At 39.1% G+C, this 24270-nt stretch overlaps 1 protein-coding gene across 3 annotated transcripts in view; it reads right to left on the bottom strand.

Annotated features, from left to right (window-relative positions):
• Positions 1-24270, bottom strand: part of LOC139751184 (uncharacterized) — an 86174-nt gene that overhangs the window by 21565 nt on the left and 40339 nt on the right. For 2 of the 3 annotated variants that reach the window (XM_071666333.1, XM_071666343.1), the window contains exons 6-8: positions 18494-18601; positions 5250-5408; positions 4544-4632 (exon numbers count right to left, since the gene is read on the bottom strand). In XM_071666333.1, coding sequence (XP_071522434.1) covers positions 4544-4632; positions 5250-5408; positions 18494-18601 — 356 coding nt within the window. The remainder of the gene's footprint in view (positions 1-4543; positions 4633-5249; positions 5409-18493; positions 18602-24270) is intronic. The other variant, XM_071666353.1, reaches the window with a different exon arrangement.

The following is a 24270-nucleotide window of genomic DNA, read 5'->3' as shown; positions in this document are numbered from 1 at the left end:
AATCTTTCCTCACTCATTCTCTCCATGTGCCCGAACCATTTCAAAACACCCTCTTCTGCTCTCTCAACCACGCTCTTTTTATTTCCACACATCTCTCTTACCCTTACGTTACTTACTCGATCAAACCACCTCACACCACACATTGTCCTCAAACATCTCATTTCCAGCACATCCATCCTCCTGCGCACAACTCTATCCATAGCCCACGCCTCGCAACCATACAACATTGTTGGAACCACTATTCCTTCAAACATACCCATTTTTGCTTTCCGAGATAATGTTCTCGACTTCCACACATTCTTCAAGGCTCCCAGAATTTTCGCCCCCTCCCCCACCCTATGATCCACTTCCGCTTCCATGGTTCCATCCGCTGCCAGATCCACTCCCAGATATCTAAAACACTTCACTTCCTCCAGTTTTTCTCCATTCAAACTCACCTCCCAATTGACTTGACCCTCACCCCTACTGTACCTAATAACCTTGCTCTTATTCACATTTACTCTTAACTTTCTTCTTTCACACACTTTACCAAACTCAGTCACCAGCTTCTGCAGTTTCTCACATGAATCAGCCACCAGCGCTGTATCATCAGCGAACAACAACTGACTCACTTCCCAAGCTCTCTCATCCCCAACAGACTTCATACTTGCCCCTCTTTCCAAAACTCTTGCATTCACCTCCCTAACAACCCCATCCATAAACAAATTAAACAACCATGGAGACATCACACACCCCTGCCGCAAACCTACATTCACTGAGAACCAACCACTTTCCTCTCTTCCTACACGTACACATGCCTTACATCCTCGATAAAAACTTTTCACTGCTTCTAACAACTTGCCTCCCACACCATATATTCTTAACACCTTCCACAGAGCATCTCTATCAACTCTATCATATGCCTTCTCCAGATCCATAAATGCTACATACAAATCCATTTGCTTTTCTAAGTATTTCTCACATACATTCTTCAAAGCAAACACCTGATCCACACATCCTCTACCACTTCTGAAACCACACTGCTCTTCCCCAATCTGATGCTCTGTACATGCCTTCACCCTCTCAATCAATACCCTCCCATATAATTTACCAGGAATACTCAACAAACTTTTTTTTTTTTTTTTTTTTTATACTTTGTCGCTGTCTCCCGCGTTTGCGAGGTAGCGCAAGGAAACAGACGAAAGAAATGGCCCAACCCCCCCCCATACACATGTATATACATACGTCCACACACGCAAATATACATACCTACACAGCTTTCCATGGTTTACCCCAGACGCCTCACATGCCCTGATTCAATCCACTGACAGCACGTCAACCCCGGTATACCACATCGCTCCAATTCACCCTATTCCTTGCCCTCCTTTCACCCTCCTGCATGTTCAGGCCCCGATCACACAAAATCTTTTTCACTCCATCTTTCCACCTCCAATTTGGTCTCCCTCTTCTCCTCGTTCCCTCCACCTCCGACACATATATCCTCTTGGTCAATCTTTCCTCACTCATTCTCTCCATGTGCCCAAACCACTTCAAAACACCCTCTTCTGCTCTCTCAACCACGCTCTTTTTATTTCCACACATCTCTCTTACCCTTACGTTACTCACTCGATCAAACCACCTCACACCACACATTGTCCTCAAACATCTCATTTCCAGCACATCCATCCTCCTGCGCACAACTCTATCCATAGCCCACGCCTCGCAACCATACAACATTGTTGGAACCACTATTCCTTCAAACATACCCATTTTTGCTTTCCGAGATAATGTTCTCGACTTCCACACATTCTTCAAGGCCCCCAGAATTTTCGCCCCCTCCCCCACCCTATGATCCACTTCCGCTTCCATGGTTCCATCCGCTGCCAGATCCACTCCCAGATATCTAAAACACTTCACTTCCTCCAGTTTTTCTCCATTCAAACTCACCTCCCAATTGACTTGACCCTCAGCCCTACTGTACCTAATAACCTTGCTCTTATTCACATTTACTCTTAACTTTCTTCTTTCACACACTTTACCAAACTCAGTCACCAGCTTCTGCAGTTTCTCACATGAATCAGCCACCAGCGCTGTATCATCAGCGAACAACAACTGACTCACTTCCCAAGCTCTCTCATCCCCAACAGACTTCATACTTGCCCCTCTTTCCAAAACTCTTGCATTTACCTCCCTAACAACCCCATCCATAAACAAATTGAACAACCATGGAGACATCACACACCCCTGCCGCAAACCTACATTCACTGAGAACCAATCACTTTCCTCTCTTCCTACACATACACATGCCTTACATCCTCGATAAAAACTTTTCACTGCTTCTAACAACTTTCCTCCCACAGCATATATTCTTAATACCTTCCACAGAGCATCTCTATCAACTCTATCATATGCCTTCTCCAGATCCATAAATGCTACATACAAATCCATTTGCTTTTCTAAGTATTTCTCACATACATTCTTCAAAGTAAACACCTGATCCACACATCCTCTACCACTTCTGAAACCACACTGCTCTTCCCCAATCTGATGCTCTGTACATGCCTTCACCCCCTCAATCAATACCCTCCCATATAATTTACCAGGAATACTCAACAGACTTATACCTCTGTAATTTGAGCACTCACTCAACAAACTTATACCTCTGTAATTTGAGCACTCACTCTTATCCCCTTTGCCTTTGTACAATGGCACTATGCACGCATTCCGCCAATCCTCAGGCACCTCACCGTGAGTCATACATACATTAAATAACCTTACCAACCAGTCAACAATACAGTCACCCCTTTTTTAATAAATTCCACTGCAATACCATCCAAACCTGCTGCCTTGCCGGCTTTCATCTTCTGCAAAGCTTTTACTACCTCTTCTCTGTTTACCAAATCATTTTCCCTAACCCTCTCACTTTGCACACCACCTCGACCAAAACACCCTATATCTGCCACTCTATCATCAAACACATTCAACAAACCTTCAAAATACTCACTCCATCTCCTTCTCACATCACCACTACTTGTATATATATATATATATATATATATATATATATATATATATATGGATTTGTATGTAGCATTTATGGATCTGGAGAAGGCATATGATAGAGTTGATAGAGATGCTCTGTGGAAGGTATTAAGAATATATGGTGTGGGAGGCAAGTTGTTAGAAGCAGTGAAAAGTTTTTATCGAGGATGTAAGGCATGTGTACGTGTAGGAAGAGAGGAAAGTGGTTGGTTCTCAGTGAATGTAGGTTTGCGGCAGGGGTGTGTGATGTCTCCATTGTTGTTTAATTTGTTTATGGATGGGGTTGTTAGGGAGGTGAATGCAAGAGTTTTGGAAAGAGGGGCAAGTATGAAGTCTGTTGGGGATGAGAGAGCTTGGGAAGTGAGTCAGTTGTTGTTTGCTGATGATACAGCGCTGGTGGCTGATTCATGTGAGAAACTGCAGAAGCTGGTGACTGAGTTTGGTAAAGTGTGTGAAAGAAGAAAGTTAAGAGTAAATGTGAATAAGAGCAAGGTAATTAGGTACAGTAGGGTTGAGGGTTAAGTCAATTGGGAGGTAAGTTTGAATGGAGAAAAACTGGAGGAAGTAAAGTGTTTTAGACATCTGGGAGTGGATCTGGCAGCGGATGGAACCATGGAAGCGGAAGTGGATCATAGGGTGGGGGAGGGGGCAAAAATCCTGGGAGCCTTGAAGAATGTGTGGAAGTTGAGAACATTATCTCGGAAAGCAAAAATGGGTATGTTTGAAGGAATAGTGGTTCCAACAATGTTGTATGGTTGCGAGGCGTGGGCTATGGATAGAGTTGTGCGCAGGAGGATGGATGTGCTGGAAATGAGATGTTTGAGGACAATGTGTGGTGTGAGGTGGTTTGATCGAGTAAGTAACGTAAGGGTAAGAGAGATGTGTGGAAATAAAAAGAGCGTGGTTGAGAGAGCAGCAGAGGGTGTTTTGAAATGGTTTGGGCACATGGAGAGAATGAGTGAGGAAAGATTGACCAAGAGGATATATGTGTCGGAGGTGGAGGGAACAAGGAGAAGTGGGAGACCAAATTGGAGGTGGAAAGATGGAGTGAAAAAGATTTTGTGTGATCGGGGCCTGAACATGCAGGAGGGTGAAAGGAGGGCAAGGAATAGAGTGAATTGGATCGATGTGGTATACCGGGGTTGACGTGCTGTCAGTGGATTGAATCAGGGCATGTGAAGCGTCTGGGGAAAACCATGGAAAGCTGTGTAGGTATGTATATTTGCGTGTGTGGACGTATGTATATACATGTGTATGGGGGTGGGTTGGGCCATTTCTTTCGTCTGTTTCCTTGCGCTACCTCGCAAACGCGGGAGACAGAAAAAAAAAAAAAAAAAAAAAAAAATATATATATATATATATATATATATATATATATATATATATATATATATATATATATATGTATGTGTGTGTGTGTGTGAATATGAGTGGATGGGCCATTCTTCGTCTGTTTCCTGATGCTACCTCGCTTCAAGCAGGAAACAGCGATTAAGTATAATATGTAAAATAAATGCCTTACCTGTCCAGCTAAGAGGCTATAGGTGATGATGCCTAGAGACCACCAGTCTACACTATGGTTGTACTCCTCTCCTCGCAAAACCTCCGGAGCTTCAATATAAAAAAAAGTATTCTATAATTATTGCATTTCCCCCTAACATATACACAGCATCCCTCCACCACATGCAGTGCAGTACCCTTCACAGATATGGAGAAGGATTTCTGTTTGTTCTACCTACTACATGCCAATGTGCTCTTCCTAGACATAAATGAAGGTCTCTAGTCCTTTCCTGTACTACATGCTTCATGAGTCTTCCATGATGGAGGGGGATGGCTTTTGGTCCTTTTCCTAAATGCTGTAGTACCTTCTTCTGAAGAATAGAAGGTTATAACCATTACTACATGGTGCAGCATCTTACTGCTATGAAAGAAAATAATGGTCCTTTGTACAGTTCATGTGGAAGAGTTGCAATCCCTCTCCAAAATACAGTCATGTTCAGCAGTCATGCTATGTTCCAGATTCACTAAGTAATGTCATTATTTTCATCAAGTCTCTAATCCTGAAACTTGGCTTTTCTCTCATGAAACAAATTTTTTTTCAAATCTACAAATCATAAGTCTTTGGGAATATCCAAAATTTACAATGTTTCATGAGGTTACCTCAGCCAAATCATATTTTTCAAAAAATTCATTTATCATTAATCATACACTATGAGATTCAAACTTACCCATGAACTGAAGAGTGCCACATATAGTGGCTGTTCGCCCACCATAACTAAGCCATTTAGCCAGACCAAAGTCTATGATTTTGATGTGACCCTCTGCATCTAAAAGTATATTCTCCATTTTAAGATCTCGGTAGATTATCCCAGCATTGTGCAGGAAATCTGTGTTGCAGAAAAACAATGTCTTTACAATCCTGGTTGATTGCATTTCAGAGAAATATGCAGAGCACCATACTTTCTGGTTAAAACAAGAACAAGAATCATGTCTTACAATAACTTATATTATTGTACTGTAACTGACTTTGCAGTCAAATAAACATCCATCAAAAACTATGAGTATCTGAGAGGGCTTTGTGAACGTCATCCAAAATTGCATAACTCATCACTTGCATCCTAAACTTTGTTTTCCTATACTGAACTACAATGTACCTTTCTTTGCTATATCTACTACATGGGCAAGAAGTCAGTTTTTGAAGGAGTTTATTTTTTTTTTTGGTGGCACCTGAGGAAAGCTGTGTAAATAAACTGGAAAGAGCTGTTAATTTGACCTATGACCAAGACATTTAACAATGGACCCAAATTGAGAAGCAAGAATATATAAGTAACCCCTATTATGAAGCTACCCAGATTTAGCCAGTTATGAATGGACAAAGCAATTGTTTCAATATCTGCTATTAGACAGAAGCATAAACAGTTCATAATTCCCTTTCAGAAACACTTATGAATTAAATGTCTGAATTGGAGTATACATAAGAGGTTGATAGGAGAGTAACATGTACCCATAGCCTGCCTTTATAAGGGCATTGGATGATATCTTTTTGATGAAAATCTCATTTTCTAAGGGTAATAAGCAAGATTTTGGTGCACAAGTTTAAGACATCAAACCCATCATCATATGGAGGTGTAGCCACTAACTTGGCCTTGTTCAACAAGCAGAGTTCCATAACAGAAATAACTGAGCAACAGTAAACAAAAATAAATAGGATTTCTACACAGAAATACATGTATCAAATATATGCCATAATCAATAAATTAAGTCTCTCTTAGCCTTCCTGTCAGTTATTTATGTTTGTTCTAAATACTGAATACGCAAGCATAAAACCAATCATGTTTCTTGATGTGAGGAGTCAGTGTTATTTGTCCAAAAATATATATTGTAAGAATATCATATGCCCATAACTAGTATTCCCTGTTGAGAGGACTTCATCGAAACTAATGATTTTGGGTGTCAATCTGAAGAAAATGGATGCTTCTCCCAAAGTCAAATGTTTCTGGTCAAATTGTCAGCAGGTTCAAAGGGCTCTCAAAGGAGATTTTTCCCATGTGCACCACAATACTAAATCTTTCCTAAATTCTTACAGGAAATCTCCTGATACATGTCTTTCTTCAACTGAAAGAAGCTGTTCTCTTAAAATGCTGTTCTATTGGCTTGTAACTTAGGATAAACACTGCATATACCAGGAAAACTGAATTTTACAATCTGAGGCTGGCTAGAAGCACATAAATTTCTGCATCTTTCTCTGTGGAAGACACTAAATTGATGTCAAGGCTTTCCCCAACAGTAAACTTCCTATATCAACGCCACTTTGGCTTTTGACAAGTTTCACAAGATCTGCCCTATTCTTCAAAAGTGCAAACTGCAGTAAACACTGTTTGAACAGTGTACCTACAAAGTTAAGGACTGTCTACCCCTCCTGGTAAACAGAATGTCTCTCAAGAATGAATAGATGTTTAACAGAAGTAAAACTCCTTTGGAGAGAACACCCAGCCACACATTACTGCTGAAGTAAAATTTCCCTCTATACATTTGACCTTTGCCTGTGAGTGGAATATACAACTACATTATTGAGATCAAGAGTTTCTGAGATACTTATGGACCTGTAATAGCAAACAGGCATCTGTCAAAAGATTCTGGGCTTCTTGACCAATATATCTTGATCCAAAATTATGTTACATCTCGCTAGTAATGTGAACAAAAAAATCTGCACATCTTATGGATGTTTATGGATGGGGTTGTTAGGGAGGTGAATGCAAGAGTTTTGGAAAGAGGGGCAAGTATGAAGTCTGTTGGGGATGAGAGAGCTTGGGAAGTGAGTCAGTTGTTGTTCGCTGATGATACAGCGCTGGTGGCTGATTCATGTGAGAAACTGCAGAAGCTGGTGACTGAGTTTGGTAAAGTGTGTGAAAGAAGAAAGTTAAGAGTAAATGTGAATAAGAGCAAGGTTATTAGGTACAGTAGGGTTGAGGGTCAAGTCAATTGGGAGGTGAGTTTGAATGGAGAAAAACTGGAGGAAGTGAAGTGTTTTAGATATCTGGGAGTGGATCTGGCAGCGGATGGAACCATGGAAGCGGAAGTGGATCATAGGGTGGGGGAGGGGGCGAAAATTCTGGGGGCCTTGAAGAATGTGTGGAAGTCGAGAACATTATCTTGGAAAGCAAAAATGGGTATGTTTGAAGGAATAGTGGTTCCAACAATGTTGTATGGTTGCAAGGTGTGGGCTATGGATAGAGTTGTGCGCAGGAGGATGGATGTGCTGGAAATGAGATGTTTGAGGACAATGTGTGGTGTGAGGTGGTTTGATCGAGTGAGTAACGCAAGGGTAAGAGAGATGTGTGGAAATAAAAAGAGCGTGGTTGAGAGAGCAGAAGAGGGTGTTTTGAAGTGGTTTGGGCACATGGAGAGAATGAGTGAGGAAAGATTGACCAAGAGGATATATGTGTCGGAGGTGGAGGGAACGAGGAGAAGAGGGAGACCAAATTGGAGGTGGAAAGATGGAGTGAAAAAGATTTTGTGTGATCGGGGCCTGAACATGCAGGAGGGTGAAAGGAGGGCAAGGAATAGGGTGAATTGGAGCGATGTGGTATACCGGGGTTGACGTCCTGTCAGTGGATTGAATCAAGGCATGTGAAGCGTCTGGGGTAAACTATGGAAAGCTGTGTAGGTATGTATATTTGCGTGTGTGGACGTATGTATATACATGTGTATGGGGGGGGGTTGGGCCATTTCTTTCGTCTGTTTCCTTGCGCTACCTCGCAAACGCGGGAGACAGCGACAAAGTATAATAATAATAATAATAATCTTATATGACCAAAGTTCCATGTGAGTCTGTCCCATACCCAATCACAGATTCATTCTGGGTTTACATGTTATGACTGTTCCTCTAGTTTACCATATAAATAATATCCTACAAGGATTATGGGAACTTTATGACATGGGGTTTGCAAGTATCCTCCCTTACTATTAATGCATATTTAAGAAATGATCTCAATCTAATCACATGTTGCACAATCCACCAAAAAAATTAGAGTTCTGTGTAGCAAAAACATCCTAAACCCTAAAATGTTTTAGAAAGAAACCCAAGAGTTGTTATAAGGACTCCCATCAAGCACACATACTGCAACTCAGTTACCCTAGTGTGGCAATGATACATTTAACATATAATGGGGCAATAGGCCTTAGAGTTTGTCTTTGCCTCCCCTATCAGTGACACTGGGTTATGAGATGATCAGTATCTGAGCAACAAAAAAAGGTTCTGTGAACTCAATCAAATCCTTGTTGAGGCTATGCAGACCAACAATTTCATTAAGTATCACATTCTGACTCAATTTCTCTCGTGAATCACTGGTACAATAGTTGGGGCAAGGGACCTAAGGCCTCAAGGTCTGTCTTTATCTTCCATCCCAATGAAACAAGGTTATAGAATGATAATCACTATCAAATGTCATATGATTCTTTGAAAGATGTAGAGAGAAAACTTGTGTTTTAGCACTATCAAAATTTACAGTTACTGATTTCCCACTCAAAAATGCTGCAAAATGAAAGAAAAAATATGATCAGTAAGAGAAAAAGAATGAGTATTAAAGGAGGGAGGGGAGAGGATAGAACCCTGAGGAACATCACAATTAAGTGAACAGGAGGGGGAAATCACTCAATCAAAGACTACTGCTGTGGTTTGAGTGCATTACTACTGACAAACAGAGAATGGATTTAAGCAAAACATGCTTTTTCTTCATAGTTCCCAGCACTACCCTGGCACCACAAGAAATAGTGAACAAGTACGAAAAAACAAAGTTTATCAAAAGAAAATATCATTCTATCTATCCATCTGTATCTCTGACTCACATACCCTCCAGGAACTCCCATTAAGGTGGTGACCATGGCAAGAGTCTCCACTTATCCCTGTTCTTAAATGCCTTCCTCTCATACACCAATTCACACATTCTTCCACCATTTCTCTGCCTCCAGTACTCTTTCACTTCATTTCCCCATGTCAGAGATGGTCTTCCTCTCAAACCAGTTGAACTATCATACACTCTCCCTGCATTCTTTCCACATGCCCGTATCGCCTCAAAGTAGTATGTTTCACCCAATCTACCAATCCACAATCAATTTTCTATACATTCCCTACCATAACAAATTTCTCAGAAACCTCTTCAATTCTTTCTTCATTCCACCTGGTCATACTGCATGCCTGTCAAACAGCTCATTTCCACAGCCTGGATAAATGAGCTATTTAGAATCTTGACCTCTGTGAACTAATTTCAGGTCCACATTTCAGCTGCATAGGGCAGGGGTGGGAGGACTATGCTGTCCCTTAATCCTCTTTACACCTCTACCTTTCATAATTCTATTAAAGGACCCAGTGACTCTTCTATCCTATACTGCTCTCTCCCTTATCTCTTCTTCCTAACATCAAATCTACCCAAGATAGCTTAAATTCTCTCACCTCTTCCAGTCTCTCTCCCCTCATATCTGTAACACATATTAGTGCACTTTCTTCTTTTACTCTGTAGGGTTTTGCAAAACCTATACTTTCACTCTGTTTCCTTCCAAACACCACTACTTTACTTTTAGTTGCACTTACCTTCAATTGCCTATGCTTACACATATCATAAAAAACACTTGCACCCTTCTGCAACTCTCCTTCACTCTCAGCAAACAGCAGAGTATCATATGCAGACAGGCATGTCACTAGCCACCATACCTTAACACCACACTCCATCTCTGCACCCCCTTTCCAACTTTTGCTTTCATCTTTCATATCTCTCAATCCACATATGATAAAAGCCATGGAGGCATAACACAGCCCTGCCTCACACCCACACATTTACTGAAACTTCTGCACAACTCTACATCCATTCTTACACATGCATTTGCTACTCTATAGATGGCTTTCACACCATCCAACAGTTGTTCCCCTACTTCATATATCCTTAGTACATCCCATAAATCATTATTCTAGACATTGGATACATAAATCTTTCTCACAATCTGTTGCAAAGTGAAGTATGGTTTATCAAGTTGATACAATGTCCACTTATTCTAAAGTGTCATTAGTCAAAGACCTTGCATCTCAAATAACTTAAATGATCCTTCAACAGGTTATTACAGCACAATCATACTTTTGTTTACAATATAATAGGGAAATTATCTAAAAACATATAAATGTACGAAATATTAATGTACAGTGAAAACTACAGGTAAAAATATCAAATTAGTACAAGCATTCATGTGCCTGTCTGCCTAGATCCCTTTGAGGTAGGTAGGTGCATGGACCTAGAAAATGTAAAAGTGTTACGATCTTAATCTAGAAACTGAGGCCTATCAGAGACCTAACTGGAAAAATGTGCTGCTGTGTAGCCATTTCCCAACATGCTCAAAAGCAAGTAGTAAAATATCCTCTACACTGGCGTGGGAGGGTGATGAGTTGGGCCATGCCTGGCAGTATGGATGCTCCTTATTCATGTAAGTATATGATAATTACATTATTTCATCTTGGTGTTATTTTATCTAAATGCACCAACTCACATTACATACTTTATAACTTTTCTTTCCAGGCATGACAATACACATTACATTTATATATACCCTATATATGTCTTCTTTGCAAATGTAATATTATATATATGCTGTGGTTTCGGTGCATTATTACATGACAGCTAGAGACTGAGTGTGAACGAATGGGGCCTTTGTTGTCTTTTCCTAGCGCTACCTCGCACACATGAGGGGGGAGGGGGTTGTTATTCCATGTGTGGCGAGGTGGCGATGGGAATAAATAAAGGCAGACAGTATGGATTATGTACATGTGTATATAACATACAAACCTCCAACAGCCAGGATCGAACCTGGGACCCCTTGTGCAAGGGGTCCTAGGTTCAATCCTGGCTGTTGGAGGTTTGTATGTTCTATGAAGGTGCGCGTTCATATACACTTTATTCGTGTTTTTTTTTTTTTTTTTGCTTTGTCGCTGTCTCCCGCATTTGTGAGGTAGCGCAAGGAAACAGACGAAAGAAATGGCCCAACCCACCCCCATACACATGTATATACATACGTCCACACACGCAAATATACATACCTACACAGCTTTCCATGGTTTACCCCAGACGATTCACATGCCCTGATTCAATCCACCGACAGCACATCAACCCCGGTATACCACATCGATCCAATTCACTCTATTCCTTGCCCTCCTTCCACCCTCCTGCATGTTCAGGCCCCGATCACTCAAAATCTTTTTCACTCCATCTTTCCACCTCAAATTTGGTCTCCCACTTCTCGTTCCCTCCACCTCCGACACATATATCCTCTTGGTCAATCTTTCCTCACTCATTCTCTCCATGTGCCCAAACCATTTCAAAACACCCTCTTCTGCTCTCTCAACCACGCTCTTTTTATTTCCACACATATCTCTTACCCTTACGTTACTTACTCGATCAAACCACCTCACACCACACATTGTCCTCAAACATCTCATTTCCAGCACATCCATCCTCCTGCGCACAACTCTATCCATAGCCCACGCCTCGCAACCATACAACATTTTTGTAACCACTATTCCTTCAAACATACCCATTTTTGCTTTCCGAGATAATGTTCTCGACTTCCACACATTCTTCAAGGCTCCCAGAATTTTCGCCCCCCTCCCCCACCCTATGATCCACTTCCGCTTCCATGGTTCCATCCGCTGCCAGATCCACTCCCAGATATCTAAAACACTTTACTTCCTCCAGTTTTTCTCCATTCAAACTTACCTCCCAATTGACTTGACCCTCAACCCTACTGTACCTACTTACCTTGCTCTTATTCACATTTACTCTTAACTTTCTTCTTTCACACACTTTACCAAACTCAGTCACCAGCTTCTGCAGTTTCTCACATGAATCAGCCACCAGTGCTGTATCATCAGCGAGCAACAACTGACTCACTTCCCATGTGTATATGTATATATGTATATGTCTGTGTGTGTATATATATGTGTACATTGAGATGTATAGGTATGTATATTTGCATGTGTGGATGTGTATGTATATACATGTGTATGTGGGTGGGTTGGGCCATTCTTTCGTCTGTTTCCTTGCGCTACCTCGCTAACGCGGGAGACAGCGACAAAGCAAAATAAATAAAATATAATGCATTATTCATATACCTAAACATCATTTACATAGAGAACATTATTTACAATAATGAATGAAAAAATAACCTTATTTCCAACAAAAGTATAAACACTAATACAGGTACACCACCAATTTTCTGGCACTCTTGGTTCCAAAGCCTTGCCAAATTAACCATTTTGCCAGACCAACCGTGGCCACGTAATAATTATTCATCAACACACCTCTAACCCACTAATTATACATCTCCCATGTATCTAAAGTATACCATGGACTGCTAGAAATTTAAACTAAACAAATATCAAATGTATATTATATATACATTATATTATACTTTGCCGCTGTCTCCCGCATTAGCAAGGTAGCGCAAGGAAACAGACGAAAGAATGGCCCAACCTACCCACAAACAAATGTATATCCATACACGTCCACACACGCAAATATACATACCTATACATTTCAACGTATACATATATATACATACACAGACATATACATACATACACATGTACATTATTCATACTTACTGCCTTCATTCATTCCCATCGCCACCCTGCCACACATGAAATGACAACCCCCTCCCCCCGCAAGCGCATGAGGTAGCGCTGGGAAAAGACAACAAAGGCCACATTCGTTCACACTCAGTCTCTAGCTGTCATGTATTTTTTTTTCTGCTCTGTCGCTGTCTCCCGCGTTTGCGAGGTAGCGCAAGGAAACAGATGAAAGAAATGGCCCAACCTACCCCCATACACATGTATATACATACGTCCACACACGCAAATATACATACCTACACAGCTTTCCATGGTTTACCCCAGACGCTTCACATGCCCTGATTCAATCCACTAACAGCACGTCAACCCTGGTATACCACATCGATCCAATTCACTCTATTCCTTGCCCTCCTTTCACCCTCCTGCATGTTCAGGCCCCGATCACACAAAATCTTTTTCACTCCATCTTTCCACCTCTAATTTGGTCTCCCACTTCTCGTTCCCTCCACCTCCGACACATATATCCTCTTGGTCAATCTTTCCTCACTCATTCTCTCCATGTGCCCAAACCATTTCAAAACACCCTCTTCTGCTCTCTCAACCACGCTCTTTTTATTTCCACACATCTCTCTTACCCTTACGTTACTTACTCGATCAAACCACCTCACACCACATGCTGTCCTCAAACATCTCATTTCCAGCACATCCATCCTCCTGTGCACAACTCTATCCATAGCCCACGCCTCGCAACCATACAACATTGTTGGAACCACTATTCTTTCAAACATACCCATTTTTGCTTTCCGAGATAATGTTCTCGACTTCCACACATTCTTCAAGGCTCCCAGAATTTTCGCCCCCCTCCCCCACCCTATGATCCACTTCCGCTTCCATGGTTCCATCCACTGCCAGATCCACTCCCAGATATCTAAAACACTTTACTTCCTCCAGTTTTTCTCCATTCAAACTTACCTCCCAATTGACTTGACCCTCAACCCTACTGTACCTAATAACCTTGCTCTTATTCACATTTACTCTTAACTTTCTTCTTTCACACACTTTACCAAACTCAGTCACCAGCTTCTGCAGTTTCTCACATGAATCAGCCACCAGCGCTGTATCATCAGCGAACAACAACTGACTCACTTCCCAAGCTCTCTCATCCCCAACAGACTTCATACTTGCCCCTCTTTCCAAAACTCTTGCATTCACCTCCCTAACAACCCCATCCATAAACAAATTAAACAACCATGGAGACATCACACACCCCTGCCGCAAACCTACATTCACTGAGAACCAATCACTTTCCTCTCTTCCTACACGTACACATGCCTTACATCCTCGATAAAAACTTTTCACTGCTTCTAACAACTTGCCTCCCACACCATATATTCTTAATACCTTCCACAGAGCATCACTATCAACTCTATCATATGCCTTCTCCAGATCCATAAATGCTACATACAAATCCATTTGCTTTTCTAAGTATTTCTCACATACATTCTTCAAAGCAAACACCTGATCCACACATCCTCTACCACTTCTGAAACCACACTGCTCTTCCCCAATCTCATGCTCTGTACATGCCTTCACCCTCTCAATCAATACCCTCCCATATAATTTACCAGGAATACTGAACAACCTTATACCTCTGTAATTTGAGCACTCACTCTTATCCCCTTTGCCTTTGTACAATGGCACTATGCACGCATTCCGCCAATCCTCAGGCACCTCACCATGAGTCATACATACATTAAACAACCTTACCAACCAGTCAATAATACAGTCACCCCCTTTTTTAATAAATTCCACTGCAATACCATCCAAACCCACTGCCTTGCCGGCTTTCATCTTCCGCAAAGCTTTTACTACCTCTTCTCTGTTTACCAAATCATTTTCCCTAACCCTCTCACTTTGCAAACCACCTCGACCAAAACACCCTATATCTGCCACTCTATCATCAAACACATTCAACAAACCTTCAAAATAATCACTTCATCTCCTTCTCACATCACCACTACTTGTTATCACCTCCCCATTTGCGCCTTTCACTGAAGTTCCCATTTGCTCCCATTTGCTGTCATGTATAAATTGAATAAATAAATGATCTACATTATACACCTGCTCAGGACTGTGCTCGTCAGCTATGAGTTTAACAAATTCGTCCGCATAATAGGCAGCTACTTCGTGGTTTGCAGACCGCTTTTCTCCACACACTTTATTCATGGAAATTCCATGACACCTCTTGAATTTTTGAATCCATCCTTTACTATAATCATGCTCATGTTGTAATTTAAGTTCTTTATGGAACAACTTAGCTTGGTCCATTATCATGTTACCTGACAAGTCCACTCCATCACTCCGACGCTGTCGAAACCATTCCATCATCACATGATTATGCTCAGTACTCTTACCATCTTTCATAGTTTTTCTAATCGTCATTTGCTTCTTGGAATCGCTGTCTGCATAGAATTTCAATATTTTCTCCTTTTGCTTCTTTATATCATAAACAGTTGATGAACCAATACTGTAGATGTTACACAGCTTATGCACTGAAACACCACAGTCAATTTTTTTCAACAGTTCTACTTTATCTTGGATCGATATGGACTGGTGTTTACGTTTGACACCACGTCTGATACTCTCATATGTCTTAGAAGCCATAGCTAGGGTTAAATCTAAGCAAAATAAGCTAAGAATATCACAGAATTGCAGTATCACCACCAACAAAAGCAGTGTAAAGAATGTAAATAAGCACGCCCTACACACAACACCATCTGTGGCCGCCCAGTAAACTAATCTGGTGGCCGGGGTAATTTCAAGTTCCCTCACGTAATTTTGTCAGGACTAAAGGAGGTGCCAAACCATCAGTTACCAGAAATTCAGTGGTGTTCCTGTCCAAGAAAAATTGCCTATCTTATCATAAAACTTACTACAATAGTGGCCATGTTAATCTAGCTTCCCACCCTAATGATGCAATTACACTGTCTCTAGTAATTTATGGGTGACTGTAATGCATGATATTTTTTCCTTGTGTGTCATTATACTGGTAGTGACATCTATGGGTAAGAAATGAAATCATATGCCAACTGAGAATTCAACTGAGGACAGGAACCATTAGAAAAATGGTGCAGATATCTGTTCTCGTATGAGGGATGTTGCAGTTTCATCAAAATGGTGTAGATATCTGTTCTCATATGAGGTATGTTGCAGCTCCATAAGTCAAACTCACATGAGGCATTCTATGTTACAGCTCCATAAGTCAAACTCACATAGGGCATTTAACAAAAACATTTCTGACAAAGTGATTTAGCCTGACACATCCTTCTTTCGAATAACCTGTTTTGATCAGAAACCTCTTGATCATAAACCTATATTACCACTTTAATGATGTTAGTTGGTTGAGAGGGTTGAATTTAACATAAAAATGTGTAGCACTATACTAGCCTAAATGGCATCACTTTTACTTGTAAAATTTCTTTTCCTGCTTGTAAAGCAAAAAATTTTCCCATCCAACAATGAACTGGCATATGCAAGTAAGAGGCATTCAAATCTAGATTTACACTGCATATAATTCCATTGTGGTTATTTTGAATGGTCATCATCATATTTCTTTTTTAAGAAGATCCAGGATAATTCTAGAATAAAAAACCTCATAAACACAAAAAAAATGAAAGTAGTGGTTAAGCTGACCCATCAAACTAAGTGTAAGGTTGCCACTATATCAAGGCAGCTGAAGCCATTGTTGTTTCCAGGTGTAGCTGCTCTCAACTCTAAGAGTCCTTATAATCCATTTCACCCATGATTAAAAGAAAATCATGTCCCTCTAACCCTCAATGCTATGACACAAGAGGCCTCGGTGAGTTGCTGTAGAGTTACTGAATCCCTTGAATATGTGTATATAACATTCATGTGATTTCAGATAGCTGAAGGTGTTTGTTCTCACGGATATACTTCTCTTAGATACTCATAAGTAAAAAATATGATAATAAGGCATGTGAGTAAAACAGCTGTATATGTAGAGACTGATGGTTCAGCAAAACTGAATATTAAGAAAATATGTATAAGTAGAGTTAATCAATAAAAGAAGTTTACGAATATATTTGGAAACAATGTAAAAAAATCTTTTCTGGGAAAAGTAGGATAAACCAAATTAATACTGCACAAAGAAATTTTGAAAAGGAGCCTTGAACAGACTCTACTATATGATCAAAGTGTAAAAGGGAAGCAATACACACAAAAATATATCTATGCTAAGTATATTCTTTGTTCATTAAAAAAATTCCTATGTACTAGTATTTATGATCTGAATTTGAAAAGGGATAAATCTTTTTTAACATATTGCCACAGTCCTCTAAGATGATGAGAGTCCCAAAGAAACATTTAGCCCTATATTCAACCTCTGACTTGAATTTGTTTCAATGCATGACTGATATGATTTCAGATAACTGCACTTGAGCATATTGGAAAACAAAAAATCGGCACTCAAAACACTGACCCAAGAAGCTTTTCAAAACACTTTATGTCTTCTGATATATTTCATATCTGTACTTGTAATAAGAAAGAAGTGAAATAAGTTGGTAAACATTACACATTAAGAACATTATAATTCAGCCATTTCTTTGTTCAATCTTTATAAACCATATAATTACAACATTGACTGATAATCTGAGACTATCACCACCTGTTTACTCGAAGCATCTTCATTATTTCCTGCACATGATAAGTTAGAATATGTCAAAATCATGATAAGTTTTCTCACAAAAGTAATTTTAATGAGAAAACATTTCATCAACTGCATAACCTCACAATAATCATAAAACTACTTTCAAAGTATATCATCAAGCCACTTTCTGAAAATAACTTAATTCAAGTACACTGAATTATGCCTTGATATTAGTGATATATGGGTGATGATTTGAGCTGCTAAATTGCTGGGAAGAGAGAATATCAAGCCGCTATGAAATATATAATCATGCAATCTCCAAGTTCAAATTAATACTACAGGTTAATCTTTTGTCTACAGATGATGGAACACATTAATGAGTTAGTCTTAGAATTACAGCTATTACCTAAATGAGAATAATAATTTTAATACCAACCAAATGAATGATGGTGAAAGTAATATAAGAAAATGCCTCACTTACTCCACAAAACTTTGTTGTATCCCTCATTCTTCTTTAAAATTTTTTAAAATGCTCACCTTTTCAAAACTCTTATTGGTAAATCAAATACCACATTGCTGAATCAGGTTATAATGATAAACTAACAAGAACTTTCCATTCAAATCATAACAGTAACTAAAGGTGAAAGTGAATTATAGATGTCTCTCCCTGAAAAAGGCATTCCTAACAATCTTACCAAGTGCAAGTGCAATCTGTGCTAAATAGATCTTGACAAGGTTTTCTGGCAGACGACCCAGAGATCTCCACAGCTGCTGCAGTTCGCCATATCCAACAAACTCTGTCACTAACATAAAGAAACAATTGTGGTGAGGCAATCTAAGTGATGCTACAGCACGCATCAGACTAAAGTACGTACTACACTAGTCAATTCTTGATAAAGGTTTCCCTAGACTGGCAAACATGTTTAAATGTCTTTCAATGTACATGAATATTTAGCTAGCTTTAGGCTAATACATATCATATATTAGACCAGTCCTTTCTAAAGAATATACTGTTAAGCTTCTCAGATGTTTGTCAGTTTAGGTGACTACAGATGGGGCTTTCCTTAGTCTAAAGTTCAAGGTTCAATGCAGCCAATTTTCATGAAGTTCCTCGGCTTACTAAGCATGTGCAGTGTGAACTCATTATATATTTGTTGAAATGAAAAGCTGTAACAACTGTTAACTTCCCAGGGTAATATGCAATAATTTCTATCATCAAAATAACAGGTAAATGGGTTATTCACCACATTTTCACTGAACATGAGACAATCAAACATGTTTAAGAGTTTATCCGCATGTTAGCATATTCTTAGAAATTTACATCCCATAAACTCATGAATACTGCAGAGTATCTGAAAAACAACACATTTCTTTCTGCATAATAACTATTACAACTTAACTGTAAATAGTTTACTCTCTCAATAGTTCCTCTGATGTATGAAGTGCTTAATGTATGCATTCTCTATACTAATGTTTAAATGTTGTTTTTAAGTATCTGGTATTCTAATTTGATACTCCAGACAAATGATATGAAGTACCTAAGAACTTCATCACTTAAGGCTAGGGAAAGCCACTAAAAGCATAGACTATGTACTAAGGTTCACAAAGATATACATAATAGGACTCAGTGAAATTTCTAGCATATACCTGAAGGCAAAAATGAGAAGATTGGTGTATCACTTACAAAATATAGTGGCAAGTGAGGCTTTTCTTTGCATTTAAAATCAAAGTTTACATTTTCTATTCCTGATTATGGTAGTGCTAACTGTAAAGCCAACAAATATGATAAGCATTAGATTAATACATATCTACAGTACTATGAAACAGATTAAGCATGATCTACCTACTGTGAACTTAATTCAGGCAAAAGAAATTAGTCCTAAAAAGTGTTGAAAAAGAGGGTATCTTCTATGTCAGGGGGAAATTGTAAATGTAGTCTACCATGGTCCATGCTTTAGTTCAGCCCAAATCCAACCACCTGGAACTCAGAATTCTCAGTATAATGTTTCCCATTTTCCTTATACTATCTGTTTCTTTGACATTCTAACAAACCAAGCCTCACTTGTTGACCTACTTGAGTCACACTGAAAATTGTTTAATACCTCTGTGCAAAATTTTGTAATATAAAATAATTCATTTAAAAGAAAATCTCTAAGAAGTTCTCTTAAAAGGATCCACAATCAAAACAATCTGCAAGTTACTGTCATTTTTTAATATGGGACATGCACATGATCAAACCCTGCTCTTCCATGATCTTGAGCATAACATGAGCCCAAATCAATCTTAAATATGATGAAAGAGCAGTTTTCATGACAGAGAGAAATGCTCACTGTCATCTACCATGCCTCATACTTTTAGTTTCATTTAAATCCAACCATATGGAACTCAGAATTCTCAGCATAATATTTCCCATTCTCCTTATATACTGTTTTATTTGACAGTCCACCAAACCAAACAATAATTGTTGGCCTACTGGAATCACCTACACTAAATATTGTTTCAAACTTCTGTATTTTGTAAAATGAATACTGTAATGTGATCATAATCAGAATCCTTTGAAAGTTTCCTCAAAAGGATCTGCAGTAAAAAAAAGATCTGCATAACATGATTATTTTTTAGATTGGAACATGCACATGAACATCAACTACCCATCAATGAACCGAACATAATGTGTGCTGTTGATGGTGTTCAACTTGCAAATGACAATTCTGCTATGAACTTATATCCAGCACTTAAGCTAAGACTACTTTTCATTTAATAATGCACCTAGTTAGGGTAAGAGGGTAACAAGTCTAACGGAGGAAGTAAGCATTCCTGATCTTTAGCTAGTCTGCAAGGTTGGGGCTGAGAAACCCAGTTCAGCAAAAACTTCCAGAAGGTGCATGTATAAATCAAACATCATGATGCATATGTGAATGCAGTTAAAGACATGTAGATAACACAGTTCTGTAACTGCACTGTAATTAAATACAGCAAGAATTTTTTTCTTCAATCAATCATTACCAAAACATCCAGAAAAATACTGATGTGATCACTGCATCATCAAAAATAACCATCTCATTCGGTACTGTTAAAACAATACCAGAACTTTACTAAAATAACATGCCATTTCTCATCTGAGAAACATGAGAAAGTTGGGGTTTCCAAAATCTCAGATATCATCTATTGATACTGTACTATAGTAAGAAACTGAAGAGATTTAGTCAAAAAATCATATTTCTCAATCTTTAGCTTCTGCGCTGTATGGAAAATTTCACATGAGTTTGTGCTGAATGGATATGTTCACAGGACTGATGCAGTGGTTTGCTTATGCTTGGCAATAAGCATCTCCAATAAGAATGCTTCATACTTCAAGTGTGCACAATGTATTTTTCTCTAAAACCTGCTTACCTTTCAAGCCTTAGTGAGGTTATATCTGGAACATATGAATGAGCTCTCAAAGGGAAATCCTCACTTTGCTCATCCTACTGCTCCTACTTTTATAAAATGATAATACTGGAGGGGAGGATTTTAGAGCTCCCTGCTCCAGACACAAATAACTGTTTTCTATGAAAAACAGGAAATATGTGGGGTAGTATTTGTTCTCTTATATCCCAAAAATTATGTATATAATATTCATGATGCAGTGAAATAAAAATTTAATGCTGATCCATATACATATCCATCAAACTTTTAAACTACATTTATGCAATTTTATTCTTATTTTTTCCCCTAGAGAAAGTAAAAACCAAGTAAATTCTGTAAGACAAGTGTTGCATGGTTAGGTTTGATGGCTTGATGTGGTGGTCTGTCAGACAAGCAACCGAAGGAGCTAGAGCCATGTTTGTTGGCTTAATGGGGTGGCGTGTGGTGAGGATCCATGCTAAGCATACTTCATAATCTGTTGATCTTGCACCCATCTTCCAAATTCAATATTCATATACATATGGAGTGGAGTTTAACTTTCATAATCTTATTTTCTCATTGAAATAAAAAACTCAAATCTAAAAAGAATAAAAGAAAACTATACATTGTTTATTCTATGAGTAGTGTGTAATATTCCCTCCATGTAAAATTTGGGGGTGCTTTTTCTTTTAAAACCTCTCAGACCTCAAAAATGCCTAATTTACTGACAACCAAAAGCTGTACCTTTCTATTGTAAGGGCAAAAACTGCATTTCATTTGGATGTTTATTCTTATAATAGCTCCTGAGAAAGAAATTCATCTTTCTTCCCTGCTTAACTATCATTTGTCATACTAATGGACTCGACTTGCCTCATATGCAAGTGCGAGATATGGCATGAACTTGAAAAAAGAGTGACAAATAAAGTGCTAAGAGTCCCATCAGTCAGCAAGTTCCAAAACACTGTGGCTGTGCTCACACCAATGACTACCTGTCTACACTAGAAATCCCCTCAATTCAAATACATGGAAAACAGCAGATAGGAGGAAGGAAACAGTGTGACAGTTTACAGATCAGCATTAGAGAAATAGCCTTTTTCTTGCCTGAAGTTGTTTTCTCAACTGGACAGATGGAAACCGTCAGAAGGGGTTTTAGTAATAGATGCCTGGAGAGACAGCGAAGTCAAAAAGTGAGAGTTAATGAAGCTAAGGGAGTGAGTGAGGAATGAAAGGCATCAAAGGAAAAAGTTATAAGAGAAAAGTATGAGGCATGCAGAATGTGGGAGGTGGGAATGTGAGAAAGGGTAGTGAGAGGAGGGATGATGAAGTTTGCAAGTAAAAAGAAGTGAGTTTGTGGGATGATAATGATAAGTTGCTAATGAAAGATTTGAGAGAGGTATATGGGCATAACTTGCAGGGAAGGAGTGCAAGTGACTGGGAGATATACAAGAGAAGTTAACAGGTCAAGAGGTAAGTATAGGGGCTGGAAAAGGCAAATGAGAGCTAGAATGAAGGAATATCAGCAAACTTCAGGGAGAATAAGAAAATATTTCAGTGCGACAAAAAAGGAACAAATTTGAGGCACATAGGGAAGCAGAAACAGGCAGAGATGAGGTGAAGAAAAGATGGAGTCAGTACTTTGAATATGCTGAATGTGTTTGATGAAATGGTGGCAGATATGGGTGTTTGGGTCAGGGAGGGACATGAAGTGAGAGAATACTGACAAGTGACTTTTAAGCAAATTCTTTTGAATATGAACACTCTATTCCATCTCTTATGAACTCTTTAAAGTAAACAAGCAATGATTGCATAAATTTTGATACAGACTTAAGGAAAGCTATTTGTTTGGTTGAACTAGCTGAAGATGGTATGCCAGAACCTAGAGCAAAAACCATTTTCAAGCATTCACATTTTTTCATAAAGGAAAGAAGCAGTGCTTTTCATTTCACTTTTCTTGCTGTCATTATTAGCAATGCTGTCTTGAACATGAGCTGTCTAAATGTAGTCCTTGTTTAATGCTCTTGTGGCATTTGTATGAGCTAACCAATGTGTATTGCCTATGATTTTTGAGATGAATATTCCTTTTAGTTTGAATGCATCCATCAAATGAGCAAAATGTAAAGCAGAACTCAGGAAAAATATATAAAGTTGTTGTACAGTGAAAATGTGCAATTGCTGGGAACAACAGCTGGCTACAGCTTGACCCATGAATTTAAGTGAATGCGCAGCGCATAGTACAAATACTGCTGCAAGATTCTTCTACCGAATGATTCTCTGCATTCATTTGTATTTTTCATGAGGTAACACATTTCTGCAGACAAAAATGCAGACCCTCTTCATAACTTTCTAACATTAATAAAACTGCAAAAGTAAATGGAAGTGAAAATGTGCATCAGCCGGTCAACTGGACCTGTTTACATCTAGTTGCTCTACTCCACCAGACAGTCACCACCAGGGTACTTGGCACACATGAATCAAATGGAAAAGATATGGAAAACCCTTCCATGGAAATTATTATTTACTAACAGAAAAGCTACACTCCAAACTCTCAGCCTTGGAGATCCTAGATATTCATTTGTCAAAATGCCAAAATATAGCTGAATTTTGTGGGGGATCCCTAAATGTTAGAAGACCTGGGCAAATGTCTCAAATGCCATGTATTTATCAGCCTCTGGTGCCATGAATATATGGTGTTGAAGGAAAGCTACTAATTGCAGAGAAGTTCTTACCAGAAGAGTATAGAGTATGTGCAAGTAGATAAGAAAGATGATATCTAGTTACCACTGAAGGTGGGTCTGTATCAAGGGTGTGAAGTCACCAAGGATTATTAATCTGTTCAAGGACAGAGTGGTGAGGAAGGTAAATGTAAAGGTCTTGGAACAAGGGGTATGCTAAAGGGGAGGATGGCCTGGGAGGTGAGTCAGTTGCTGTTTGTTTAAGATATGGCTATGATGCTGCAGAACAAGACAGTATGCTTATTTTTTGGCCACATGCAGCCAGGAATTTTATATACATCATGTAGCTGGGAGAACAACATACAAATTCTGTACTGTGAGGCCAGCAAGTTTAAGGTGAGTATAATTGATTGATT

Source organism: Panulirus ornatus, chromosome 1 (assembly GCF_036320965.1).
Source record: "Panulirus ornatus isolate Po-2019 chromosome 1, ASM3632096v1, whole genome shotgun sequence".
Classification (NCBI taxonomy): Eukaryota; Metazoa; Arthropoda; class Malacostraca; order Decapoda; family Palinuridae; genus Panulirus; species Panulirus ornatus.
The sequence above is the reverse complement of the archived record's forward strand: the minus strand, read 5'-3'. Positions and strand labels throughout refer to the sequence as shown.